This window comes from Notechis scutatus, chromosome 4, assembly GCF_049901735.1.
Source record: "Notechis scutatus isolate UNSWTSFEM ecotype Mainland chromosome 4, rNotScu1.2, whole genome shotgun sequence".
Lineage (NCBI taxonomy): Eukaryota > Metazoa > Chordata > Lepidosauria > Squamata > Elapidae > Notechis > Notechis scutatus.
In genome coordinates, this window is record NC_142012.1 from 30,967,392 (window position 1) to 30,981,156 (window position 13,765).

Genomic DNA, 13,765 nt, shown 5'->3' on the forward strand with positions numbered 1-13,765 from the left:
AAATCAACCTCCCACTCATGCAGGAATCTGCATTAATGCTTCCCTGACAGATGGACATCTAGTCTCTGAGAAACATTTTGAAGTCCAAGGGAATCAGGAAACATTTACACCGATTAGATCCAGCTTTGCATACAGAATGTTTAAAGTAACTGGATATTAATTGAGGAAACTGCAGGCTGGCTCCTTATCAGTAACATAATTCTGTAATGAATACTTATGTATACATAAGCAGTATCAGTTACTTTAATTGACCTCACTAATGAGGACTCTTTTGAGTGGAGTTAAATCTTAAGGAGTTTGCCTAACCTCTGCTGTTCGTTGTTTTATGCTGGTAAAATTGGACTTGTTTGTAGCCATTTAGAAAAAAAACAACAATGTTGTCATTAACTATTGGTGTTGAATACAAGTATAGGGTCTTAGCTTTAAAAATTCCTGTTGAATGAAACCAGCTTCTAAATAAAAAGACTATTATGAAGTCTAAAAACAATGCCCCATTTCTAAACAAAAGTGAGCAGATGGTAGATTAGAATTTATTGATAGATCTTTGGATGATTTAAAGTAGATTAGTAAGGCTTTCTGAATTCTAATTATTTAGTAGTGGAACTAAGATTTCATTCTGAAAAGAGGAAAATGAGTTGTTTTTAAGTGGTTTCATATGTATGGACTTAGAATTCATTTTAGTTTTTGTAAAAGAAAATATGAGGCTCAAAATTCTTTTGCCTACTTTTTTGTATTGGACTTCAGCGGGGATGCCTTGAAATTTTATTAAAATGCAAAATAGCCATATAAAAACATAGAGGAAAGCTCTGCTGCATCAAGCCAAACATCTTTCTAAATAAACTTTCCAGTCATATATTATATACGTTATCAATTTGCTGGTCATGCAACACCAAGCATGATTTGAATGTCAATCTAAGGGTTCTGGACTGCTTTTTGGGGCAGCAGAGGACACTTCTGCTTCTTCCTCTATATGATAATTCTAGATCGAGTCTATGACAGTTCGTCACAGCCAGCTCATCATGACTAACTTGCCCAGCCAACTCACCACAGCCAACTCGCCATGGCCAACTTGCTGCAGGACAACTCGCCACGACCATCTCACCACAGGACAACTCGCTGCGGGACAAGAGTTACACTAATACCAAAGAAATGGTGGAATAGAATCATTAAAGGATGCAAAAGGAGAGACAGAATGAAATGTAAATGGCAAAAATTAAAATAATATTTATTTTAAATAATTAAATAGAATTGTTAAATTGTCCCACAATTAATTGTCTTGCAACAAATTGGCCATAGCGAGTTCGCCTGCTGCAAGTTGGCTTGGGTAAGTAAGTTGGTTGTGGCGAGTTGGCCATGACAATTTGTCCCATTCCCTTCAAGTCATGTCTCATCTGAGTCTTCCCTACAGCGTAAACATACCCATTTTGTTTAACTGTCCCCTGAACTCTAGTCTGCCAATGTCTTTATTATACTGTAGTGCCAGAACTGGAAAAAAGTATTTCAAGTGGGGCCAAAAAGGAAGTGTAGAGCAGGTCAATTGCTTTTTGTGATCCGGACTCTGCTAGGTCCCAAAATAGGATTTGCCTCTTTAGCAGCTGCAACATGCTGTTGACATATATTCAACTTGTGAGCTGGTAGAATATTCAGTTCCTTTCCCATGTACAACTACAAAGCCAAATTGTGTATTTGGGCCTTTCATTCCCCCAACATATATTTCTTCATGCTAGATTTTATCCTGTTAATTTCCACTCATTGTTAAAATCTCTAGAATTTTTTTTGAATCTCTTCTTTGTCTGGGAGAACAGTATCCAATCCTCCTAGTTTGATGCCATGCAGATTATATGCCAGCTCCTCAAACTTTCTTTTAGATAATTAATACACATTTAAACAGCACAGAGCTCAGAACTGAATTAGTGGCACTCCACTCAATACTACTCTCCAAATTGATGGAGAATCATTCAACAACTGATAAAGCCAGCTAACACTTGTATCTTCAAGTATTTTAGCAGTTTTAATTAGGATATTGTGGGTCATTGTTGAATGCTTGGCTGAGATCAAGATACAGTGTGTCTACAGAATTTCCCCAAACTATTAAATTAATAACTCTGTTAAAAACATAGATGAATCTGTCATAACATATTTGCAACAAACCCATGCTGGCTCTTATTAATTGCTGCATTCCTTTCACATGTTCACAGATACGCAGTTTAATAATCTGCTCATAGACATTGCCTAACTGACAATTTCCTGGGTGGTCCTCCTCCTCTTTTAAAAATGGGGACAAGATTTCTGTTCTCCAGTCTTCTGGTACTTTGCCAATTCTCCAGGAGTTCTCAAAAACTACAGTTAGAGGTTCTGCAGTCATCTCTTCTGTTTCTTCAGGTTTTTCTGATGCATTTTATCTCATCCTGGGGACTTAAATTCTATTTACTTCTAGCTAAGCTTTTGTTTATCCTCTTTGGTCTATCTTGAAATTTCAGCTCCCTTCCTATCCCAATGGCTAGCAAGGGATTTGTTTCCCATCTGAAGGAAGATGGACATAAAAAATAAAAGTTAGTATGGCCACCTGTTATCAATGTGCTTCTTTCTACACAGAAGAGACACACAACTTTTCTGCCTTTTGTCTCCACACAAGAGCCTCACAGCCTTTTGTTTTTGGCATAGCTAAAAATGCTGTTCTTGTTGGTTTGGGCATTTCTTGTGAGCTTTATTTTCGGTTTAAAACCAAGTGACACATTTTTCCATTTCTGGTTACTGTTATGTATATCCTTATGTTTATTCTTCCATTTTCTATACATATATCCCCTTTATTTTTCAGCATCTTATAACTACAGCATTTCAGATTCTACCTGGACTCCTTTCTTCTTAAGGATATTAAATCAGAGATCATATCTACTTTACATCTGAGCTCATCAAATTCTACTCTTTAGGGATTCAGCATCTAATTTCTAGTCCTCCTCCCATAGATATCGTAAATTCAAATGACATACTAATTTTCTATTAAAGTTCTAATCTCAGGTGCAATATACATAATAGTAGAACAATATTCTTGCATGAGAAATGAAATGGAGAATTTTTCAATTCCATAGGATTCCATCTGTTATTTTCAAGTGCCCAGAGTAAATATGGACCGTAGCAGGTGTGGGATTCTACCAGTTCGGACTAGTTCTATAGAACCGGTTGTTACGATTCTGCACAGTTCAGAGAACCGGCAAATCACAGTGGCTGGCCCCTCCCCTCCCCACCCACCCCACCCACCCAGGAAGCCTCCCTGAGGCCCATGCAGGGGTGGTATTCAGGGGGTTGGGGGAGGGAGATGTGGCCTGAGAGCATAGCTGAACCTTCCTTAGAATTGAAGCTTCTATTTTTCAGTGCAGACTCAGGCAGCAGATTGCAGAAAGGTAGATCTCTGAGTGAATCTGTGATTCTGCAAGCAACTCAATCTACCTGCCTGCTTTGCCTGATTTTGGGTAAAAGTTGCTCTTTTTAAAAAAATAAACAATTCAATCTTTACATATATATTTACAATATTTACATACAAGCCACGCCCAGCCAGTCACATGACCATCAAGCCACACCCAGAAATTAGGCCATGCCCACAGAACCAGTTGTTAAGAAGTTTGAATCCCACCCCTGCACCGTAGTATGAATCAAACAAGCTAAATTCTGATTTAGAATTTCCTGAAAAAGTAAAGCCAGAAGCCATGATACTTTCCTACTCTTAAGTAGAGAAACAGAATGACCACAAGTGATCAAAAACCATTGGGAAAGGGAATGACAGCGACTTCTAGCTTCTTGCCAACTTCCCCTTTGACAATAGTTGTGGGAAACTGGCAGAGAACATCAAAATCACAATCACATGCCCATGGATAACCGCAGTAGTGCTGTAGCAGCTATAAGTCCCAGAATGTACCATTTTGGCTAATTGAAGGTTACAACAGGAGAATTTTATGGTATATAGATTACAGTTAGCATTATCACTTCAGTATCCATTTATAGATAATATCTTTTTTGAAAGTTTTAAAATGTTTTTAAAGTAAACATTTAACTGAGCAAAAAGAAAAATCTGTATTAATTCTATTTCTGTATTTATAACAGACATTCAATATATTGCTCAATATTCCATGATGTCTTATAAATTGATTTTTCTCTTTGTATTAATCCAGATATATTTATGCAGATCATTGAGAAATCTTGCCTTTCTGTAGAAGTGCTGATTTATAAGGATAAACAACTTATTCCTTAATCCATATTAAGCAACTGGGATGGTAATACAGTTTAAAATTTGGACACACCAGTCTGCCCTACTCTTTTCAATCATGCAAAATTTTGAATGTAGTCCTTAGTTTTTTATTGGATCATGTGTAGTTCATAACTTGTTTATGCCAGTCACTTAATATTTTATTTTCAATATATATCCATGGAAGACAACATTGTCTTTGAAAAAAATTCATTTTTAACAGCTGCGGTTATTCCTAACCAAGACAGTTTCAACTTTTTCCATCTGGAAATATCTACTGCTATATTTTTCCAAATCTGTGAATAATTATTTTTAAATAAATCCATATTTTTTCAAGTAAATTCCATATATTTGACCTTTTTTGCAGTAGTGTTAAACCAATGTTAAATGCATGTGTTGTTTTTCTTCTATTTAAATTCCACGACAAAATTTGAATTTTATATTTATTTATAATTTATAATAACCTGACACAAAGCCATACTGCTATATATTTCACTATCAATATGAAACATTTTTAATTCAGTATCTATTTGTAAATTATCAGCATATAATTTCAATTTGTCTTCTTATGTTTAGAATTTGACTTTTGGTATTTTATGCTCTTGATGTACTTTCATTGCCTGTTGCTCTAATGCAAATAAAAGAAGAATCTTGATTTGCTCCTTCAGTATGGGGCAAGTTTAACTATAACACAACAAAGAATACAAGATGACACTGATTTATTATAATTCTCATCCTCACCTGCAGGAAATGTATGAACTCAAAATATTTGAAACAAATATATTTATGCATGTCCTGATACATTAGCTGATGAACTATGATAAACGCAACACTTTTATACAATTACTAAGCTTGTACAAATATATAAAGAATGTTGGACCTCAGCACCAAGAGACAAAATGAATTAAATTTGATGCCACTCCTACCTAAAATATTTATATATTTTTAAAAGATAAACTTGAGTCTGAAGCAAAACTTTTTGCTTCTTTTCTTCTAATTGCACCTCTGTCTTGTAAAACAAATCCTTTTTCCCCTACATGGCAGGGAAGGGCTTGAGGAAAGCTTGAGAGCACATCCCTGCCTGAGAGAAGGTGCATGTTCAATCTCAGAAACTACTTGGCATGTAGACTGGCAGGAAGGCTGCAAAATTGCAGAAGGCTGTTGAGTCAATTACTGGTGACAGTATGGACAAATGGTTGCCATCTTAAACACATAGTACTGCACTAGCAGAGATATACTGTTACCCATTTGCCTTGTCCTTTTGTCTTCTATTGCCATCTCTACTCATAAAGATATTGTAAGGATAAATGCAAATAATATAATTTTAAATAACTAAATGAAAATATTTGGCATGCATACATATCTGCATTCCACAGTCAAATGCTACGTAGTTGTCAGATTTTGCACAGAAAGAACAAAGATAATTCTATATCTTGCTTTTATAAATTTGTTTTTGTCAGGATAAAAGCATTTTTTAAAAATCCTCTTTGAAGCACTTATCTTAGCTATAAATGTTCTTTTTCTATCCATGTTTATTTTTCTTTTTATCTAATATCTCATAACATTATGAGAAGACCAAGCAACATCATTCATTTTTCACATATGATAGCTCTTCTCCATTTGAAAATAGAAATTACTGTAGATCTCTCTTTGAGTTGTTCAGGATATTAGCAAATGGAACTGATTATCCTGGCATCATATCCATTAGTGAAAATTGTCCTCTTTTTATAGATGTATAATCATCTCACAAAAACTATAGATGTATATTAGTTGCCACCTAGACTTATATCACTGCTTGTGATTAAAAATGCATAGCTTCATTGTGTTTAACCAGATGTAACTATTACATACATAATGGTTTGAAGTGTTTGCTAATTCTTTTAACTGCGGAACTTTCTTCTCTGGAAAGCATAAAAAATATGAAAGGATTATTTGAATTAAACTTGCACCTTAGATTTTATGAATCTCAAGGTTGGGGGGACAAGGTCTTCAATTTTGATTTGGGGCAAAATTCAATATTTCATAAGCAGAATTACATTCAGCAGAACATGTCTTTGTTTTTCCCTTCTCCAATACATGTTTGCATGCCCCAGATTTGCTTCAGAGGACATCCCAATTCTCTGGAACAGATTTAGAGAATGCAGAAGGCTTGGGGGGGGGGGGGTGTCACAAGCAGATGTTGCTTTACAGTGAACTAAACCAGCAAAGCTGACTCTACATAACTAAAAAGAGACTAAAGCACAATGGATGCTCTGTCCACAATTTTCATATCAGCCATGCCAGAGTTGTTTCTTGATAAACTGAGGATCCTTCACATGACTTAAGCTCCATTTGTCTTACCACTGTGAGATTTATGGAAAGAGAAGCTGTTAAATGGGGGAAGGAAAACAAATTGCTGAATGAGCTTTCAGCAGAAGCACTCTTAGCATGTGACAATTATTGTGAAGATTCTGGAATTATTTTTTTAAAAAAATATGGGTTTGCAAAATTAAACTGAAGTCTTAGCACTGTTCATATTAAAGCTATGCTTCCACTAAAAAGAGGAAAAAAGAAAAACACACAGAAGACTGTATAATCAAAATAAAAGTAATCTCTTAACCTGTGAGAAGTAATGTTCTTCTGGAAAGCCCAAAGAAATAAATGGAGCATTTTCACGATTTTGAATAGAGCTGTTAATGCTTAGATATTCTGTGAATACTTAACATAATAGAATCAAAGTATATTTCATTTTGCACTGTTGTGCAAAGATGAGGAAGCATAAGATCATTAAAAAAAACACTTCTACTGATTATGTTTGTTGCATTTGCAAATTTGCAAAGTGTCTTCATGGAATTAAAATGGGCAATTTTTGAATTGAGGTCTTGACATTGATTTCAGAAATTTGAGAAAAAATGTGACTTCTCTGCATTCTGTCTTGGTTTGTGCAATACTGGAAGGATCACAATCAGGCGTCTTGAGTTCTGATCTGAATTATAAAGGGAATCCTAATGAGCATTTGAGCAGATTTTATCTGTACTGTTTGATTAATAGCTGAAAACCAAATGCTGACTGTAATTTCTCCATGGCAGTATTAAATGACAAAAATTTGAAACAAAAATGTAATCAGCTATGATTACCATATTATATTGTTAGACTTCTGGCCTGTTATGCAGTTTATAAACCAAGAACAGGATCATTAAGAAGAGAAATCAGGATTTGAAAATATTTTATATGAACCTGTTATCTTTCGTCATAAAAGTCTATTTTTTATGTTCTTTTTCATAGTAAGTTCTTTTTCCTGTAGTAACTGTCTTGATTCCTTTCAAGTTGGATCCCTCTAGTGTTCCATATTCCTCTTACCATTTGTTATGAGAAGTCCAGTTTTAAAACAATAAGCCTAACCATGTAGCCTGTACTTTTAACACTTTTATTACTATGCTGCTTTTGGTAATCTGGTAGTTTGCCTTTCATGGAGACTTGCCCTTAATGTCTAATGTGCTTGAAATAATGCAAATACTACAGCTAGTCCTAGATCCAACAACCATTTGTTCATTTAAAGTTAGAACAACAATGAGATGAAAAACATGACTTACAACCTGTCCTTGCATATAGCACTGCCATAGCATCCCAGGGTCACATGATCAAAATTCAGGTGCTTGGCAACTGCTTGGTATTTACTGTTACATTGTCCTGAGACCAAGTGATTGCCATTTGTGGCTGGCTTCTGACTAGCAAAGTCAAGGGCAGAAAATCAAATTTGCTTAACAGCCATACATTCACTTAACAACTGCAGTGATTTACCTAACAACCATGACCAAAAAAAAAATGTAAAATCAGGTGCAACCTACTTGCTTAGCATGGAAATTCATAAGTTGAGGAATACCTGTATTACAGTTTTCTTTGAGTCCCCTCAGTTTTTTCCCCATGAAAGCCAGTGCCTTGAGACACACTGGCATACTTGCAGTTGACTTAGTCTAGCTCAGGACCAAACACTGGAACATGGGACAATGATATAATTCCATGTTAAAGGAAAATCTTGTATAGGTTTCTCAGTGCATTTTAGCTTCATAAATATATCCATCCTACTTCCCCCACCCCAAACATACTGTATGCAACACTAAACTGGCCTAAAAGATTTTACAGGTATTTCTGATATATGACTTTAATGAACAGAATACTTTGTATACATCTTTGTAGAGAAGTTGTACATGTTGTAAGGCAGTTAATTTATAAAATATTAGATTGCTGGTTTATGTCTGTAGTAGGTCTGATGTCACCATTTATAAAATAACCCCTCAGTCTGTACATATTAGCCTCTTTTAATCTCTTTGTAGTTTTTTAAAGTTACTTAAAAAACTTTATGTCCTAAAAAGGATCTTAATGAAGAAAGACATGGTGCTAATTTTGCATACCCCTGTTGCCAAGTTTCAGTTGGTAATTCACATCTGAAAAGGATTTTCTAGATTCTCTTCATTAATGTATGAGGTAAGTTTTAAAAAAAAAAGAGCTCTTAGTTGCGGACTGGACTTGTTGGTTAAGCAACCAGATTAAATGAGTGGTCTTCTGTAATGGATATTTAAAAGCATCTAGAATTTTCTTTAGATCCCAAATATTGGGATTAAAAGCTTTGCAACAAACTACTTGATAATAAGACCATTCTCTGTTGGTTGGAGTTTAGTTAGCTTCCTTGTGATGCCTTTTATAGGAATTATTCCTTCAACTTTTTCATTGCTGCAGTGCTCTAACTGAATTTGCTTGGGGTAGTTTTACTGTCTGTAGAGTCTGTTTGGCATATGATAATAGGGAGAGAAAGAGGAGGAAGTTTCAAATTATTTGCTTTTAACTTGCAACCAGTTTTCCAATCATTGATGAGAAATGAAAGATTAGCCATTAACAAGACATATGGTGCTTATTTTGAGTATTTGATAATGTTGATATTCATATTTTGATAAGTTGAATTCTAGCACCTTTTGTTTTATATTCTTACACACGCATCACACCCTGCTTTGTAGAATTCTCTATCATTCCACTTACAATGGTTTGGGTCTAGACTACGTTATTGGACTTAGGCTTCATTGAGCTATCTGTTATAAGTTAGTCATTACTCTTTTTTAGAGTGATTTTATTTCAGTTCATTCTTAACTCTTGGAGACTGCACAGAAAAATCAATATTGTTGTGGGAAGGGTTTTTGAAAGCATTTTGCCATTGCCTTCTTCCTAAGGCTGAGAGGAAATGATTGGCCCATCCTGCCTAAGACAGGATTAGAATTCAGTTTTTTCTGCTCCTAATCAGTACCTTAATCACTAGACCAAATTGGTTCTCAATTATAACTAGGTTTCATTAATTTTAGAACAGCCAATTTTGTCTGGAACCAGTCAATATCTCTCAACCAAGATTTCTACTCTAAACAATTTAATAGTCTCTATACCACAATAAGGAAAATGTATGGGGGAAGAAACTACTGTAAGAAGTGCCAAATAAATTTGCAAAAATAACTCCACAATATATAACAAAGTAAGACAGGATTGGCTCACTGTGTAAGTCCATCAGCCCAGGATTCTCTACAATTGCTTTCACATCTGCCTGCTATATATCTGGTCCTGGTTTTTAGCTAAGTAGCATCACTTCTTTGTTCTTCGATATTTGAGCAAATTAGTTTAGGTGTAAGTAAAACTATATGGGATGAAAAATGCCAGTGCTGATATATAAAGCACCGAGATAATTTCCACCTTAGCTTATTGTAGGTTCTCTTTTTCTGTGACCAGACAGCCTGGGTTGGTGCCATGGTAGTAAGACTGAAAATGTAAATTGAAAGATATCATTTGGCAGCATCCAAATGCAATTCAGGGTGTTTGCAGGCCAAGAATCCGAGTAATATGGGCAATTAGATGTTCAAGTGTGGAACCACTATAAGTAAGGAAGGATTAGCTCTTTTTGACTGTCAAGCAGGGAGTGAGGGAAACTACAGGGGCCATTGGTAATAATTAAGAAATGAAGCCATTCTTTTAAAGAGATAAGGCTTTAAAAAAAAAAGAAATAATAGACCCAAGAAGGCAAAGAGCTAAAGTGCTGCCAAGCAAGTTATAAATAATTAGAAATGGATCTGGGCAGTGATGTATGATGCCAAGCAATAGATTTGGAGGAAAAAGTTTGATTCAAATGGAAAAAGAAAATCTGTTCACTTAGGTTATCACAATCATCAGTCTGAAATTTACAACAGAAAAAGAGGAAATGCTCTCTGGTGAGGTATTATGGCTGGTTAGATGTGTGCAAGTAGTTCTGCAGACAGAAATAGCACCGTGATACAATTACCAACATATGGTCAATTCTAGCTGGCAAAAAAATTATCTGGAAGAAGGAAAAATTACAGTATTATCCCTTTGTGTTCTGAAAGAGCTGTTCCTCTCAAAAACCTTTGTTGTTGCTGATTGTGAGCTGAATAGTTTGAGTCGAGGATTTACAATGTGCCCTAAATGCTCTGCAACCTTTTAGGGATATTTGATGAGCAAAAGTCTCATTTGTTTAATCGCTTTATGATCTAACTGTTTTACAACCTAGGGTAGATATTCTGAACACCAGTGATGATTAAATAATCTCAGTGACTGTGGGTTTTTGTCTGAAGAATTCTGTTTTAAAGAATTTTATTTTAAAGACAAAACGCTTGACAAGATTGTGATATTAGAAAACATCAAACTGAAAACAAGAACAGTGATTTTTAAAAGTAGCCTTTTTTCTTTGACAAAAGTATCTTTGACTATAGTAAACTTAATTAGATTAACAGACTGAACCTACCTGGGAAATCTGACTATTTAAATAGACTAATAGACTCAAGACAGAAAAAACAAAACTGAAAAAAACCTTGCCCTTTATTCTCACCATAGTAACTGACATACTGTGCTTTCACTTTCTAACCATGGCAACCACAAAAAAAGTATCTGCCAAACTGGGAGAAGGATCAGGGGTCCATTAGAACTACTTAACGAATAAGAGCATTTCATCAGATTTATTGCAGATATTGTTTGAATTTTTTGGTAAAAATATAACTACAACAGTTAAAAAGGAAATGGAATAATGTTTTGCAAGTATAAAAAAAGATCTGAAAGAAGAAGTTAAGAAAAATGAAAAATCTGTTCAGCAGCTTACTGCACATTAAAGCAAACTAATGAAAAAGTGGAAGTCTTGAAAAGTAAAACAGAATTTATAAACAAAAATGAAACTTGGGGGAAAAGAATTTTAAGATTTAGAGCAATTTCAGAAGAACATGGAGAGGATATTAGAGAAGAGATTGTTAAGTTTTCTGAATTTCTGGACTGGGAGAATAATATTGATATAATAAAGATTGGTAAAGTCTTATAGGATCATTTGCAAAATTAAGAAATGTTCCGAGGGATGTCCTTGTATAATTTATCAGGAAGAAGACAAAACATGAAATTCTACAGAGTATTTTAATACCAAATGGATGATTGATAATATAGATGTAATTGTGCTTAAGAAATCCCAATTACAATATTACATAAAAGAAAAAAATACTTTTTTATGATAGACAAACTTAAAAAGAAAAAAAAAATCCATTTAGGTAGGATAAGCTGAAAGAAGTGATTCCCCCCCCCCAACACCAGGCATTTAGGGTGAATTCTGTGCAAAAAGCAAGCTTTTTTGAAATTTTAAAAAGAAGACTTAGAGGAAGCAACAATGACAGATGAGACTGAACAAATGCCACAACATTAAAAAGACATTTAAAAAGACTCTACATTGGGTGGTACAGGTATTGATTTTTCTAAAAAAATTGGGGAAATGTATTGATTATAAATGTTTAACATAGTATATAAATAGAACAACAGAAAAAAATATTTCACTATTTAAATAAGTTAGAACACGATGTGATTTGTATACAAGAAATATATTTTAGGGAAAAAAAGACATAAAATATTTAATATAAAAAAATTTGGGAGAGGAATTTTTATTTAAGAGAATGAAGAAAAAATGGAATTGTTCTATATACAAACCTTAATGTCTGCCACTTGTGCAAATCAAGCTGTGCACCCTTGTCCGCCCTGCGCATGGAACCTCCCCTCTTCTCCCCCCTCCCCCCCCCGCTGGTTTGAAAAGGTTGGAAACTCAGATTTAGGGTACGGAGCAAAGTAACTCACAATTTGACAGTTGTGTATTGATGAGCATGTAATTACTAAAATGTACAAAATTTGATTTTCTGAAATGAAAAAGTTAACTTCTTTAATTATAGAAAAAATATTATCTTTGTTTACTGCTGACTAGAAGCCTCATACACTTTTAGTGTAAAAATGAAAATAATTAACATGACATTGTTTGATAAATAGACAGGATAGTTTATAGAAAGAATAATAATATAATATAACTGGAAATATATTAGTACTTATAACGACTGTAAAAAATATCAGAAGCCACTTCTTTATATTTTTTATTCCATGCACTTTTTGCTTTTTATTTCTCTTTTTCCTTACTATTAGTTTGTGTTAGCTTTTATCTTCTTATTTTAAAATGTTACTAAAAATTATAGTAGAAATATCAGCAGGAAAAAAAAACCTGAAGCAGAAATCTTTGTACTTCTACGCAGATATATCAGCAAAAATAAATTCTATTTGCAAATTGAATTTTGGGAACAAGATATAACTTAAGGTGGATTGTACATCTATGAACTATGCTTGTTGCTGGTCTCAGATATAGCCATTAGTTTTTTCACCTTTATCTTTGTACAAACTGAACAGTGTCTGTTGTCTTGACAACATTATGAGGTTTTATATGGCAAACTGAGAGCCATATTCCCAAAGAATCCAACTTGGAAGATATTTTTAGTGAGGCTTAAGAAATACTTTTTGCTCTTAAAACTCACAGAAAATCACAATATTATAATAAACGGTCTTATATTTTTATCTCACACCTTTGGGGAATAAAAAAGGAAAGCTGGTAAGCAGTTAGTGACTTTTGGATTGTATTGCTTTTATATTTTCTATTCCACTGATGATATCACTCATGAAGAAAGTAAATTGTTTTGGGGGTCACTTGGAGTATTTCTGTTAATAGTTCTTTCTTTTCTGATAGGTATTGATGATGTTGTGGCGATCATGATCCCTGAGCCAAAGGGAAAAGAAATAGTAAGCCTACTGGAGCGGAATATTACTGTAATGATGCACATAACGGTGGGAACCCGTAACCTGCAGAAGTACGTTAGTCGTACTTCTGTGGTGTTTGTATCCATCTCCTTCATTGTGCTGATGATCATCTCTTTAGCATGGCTGGTCTTCTACTACATTCAGAGGTTCAGATATGCAAATGCCAGAGACAGGAATCAGGTGAGTGATACTTCACTTGCAAATAAATTCCCTTCCTTTAAAAACAATCAATATAAGCAGTGGTGTATATGTGTTTTTACCTTCAGATTCCAGAAATCTGAGAAATACTGATTAGGGATTGTTGTTAAAATGTAACAGAGCCAGAATTGAAATAGTTTATGTCTCATTTAAAATTTTTAGTGCCCATCATAACAAATATTTCTTAATAAGTATTAA

The 13,765-nt window shown here is 34.3% G+C and overlaps 1 protein-coding gene across 1 annotated transcript in view; it reads left to right on the top strand.

The window, feature by feature from the left end:
* RNF150 (ring finger protein 150) overlaps positions 1-13,765 on the top strand; it is a 65,026-nt gene that overhangs the window by 33,154 nt on the left and 18,107 nt on the right. Inside the window, exon 2 of the mRNA XM_026668814.2 lies at positions 13,299-13,549. Within this exon, the coding sequence (XP_026524599.1) occupies positions 13,299-13,549 (251 nt within the window). The remainder of the gene's footprint in view (positions 1-13,298; positions 13,550-13,765) is intronic.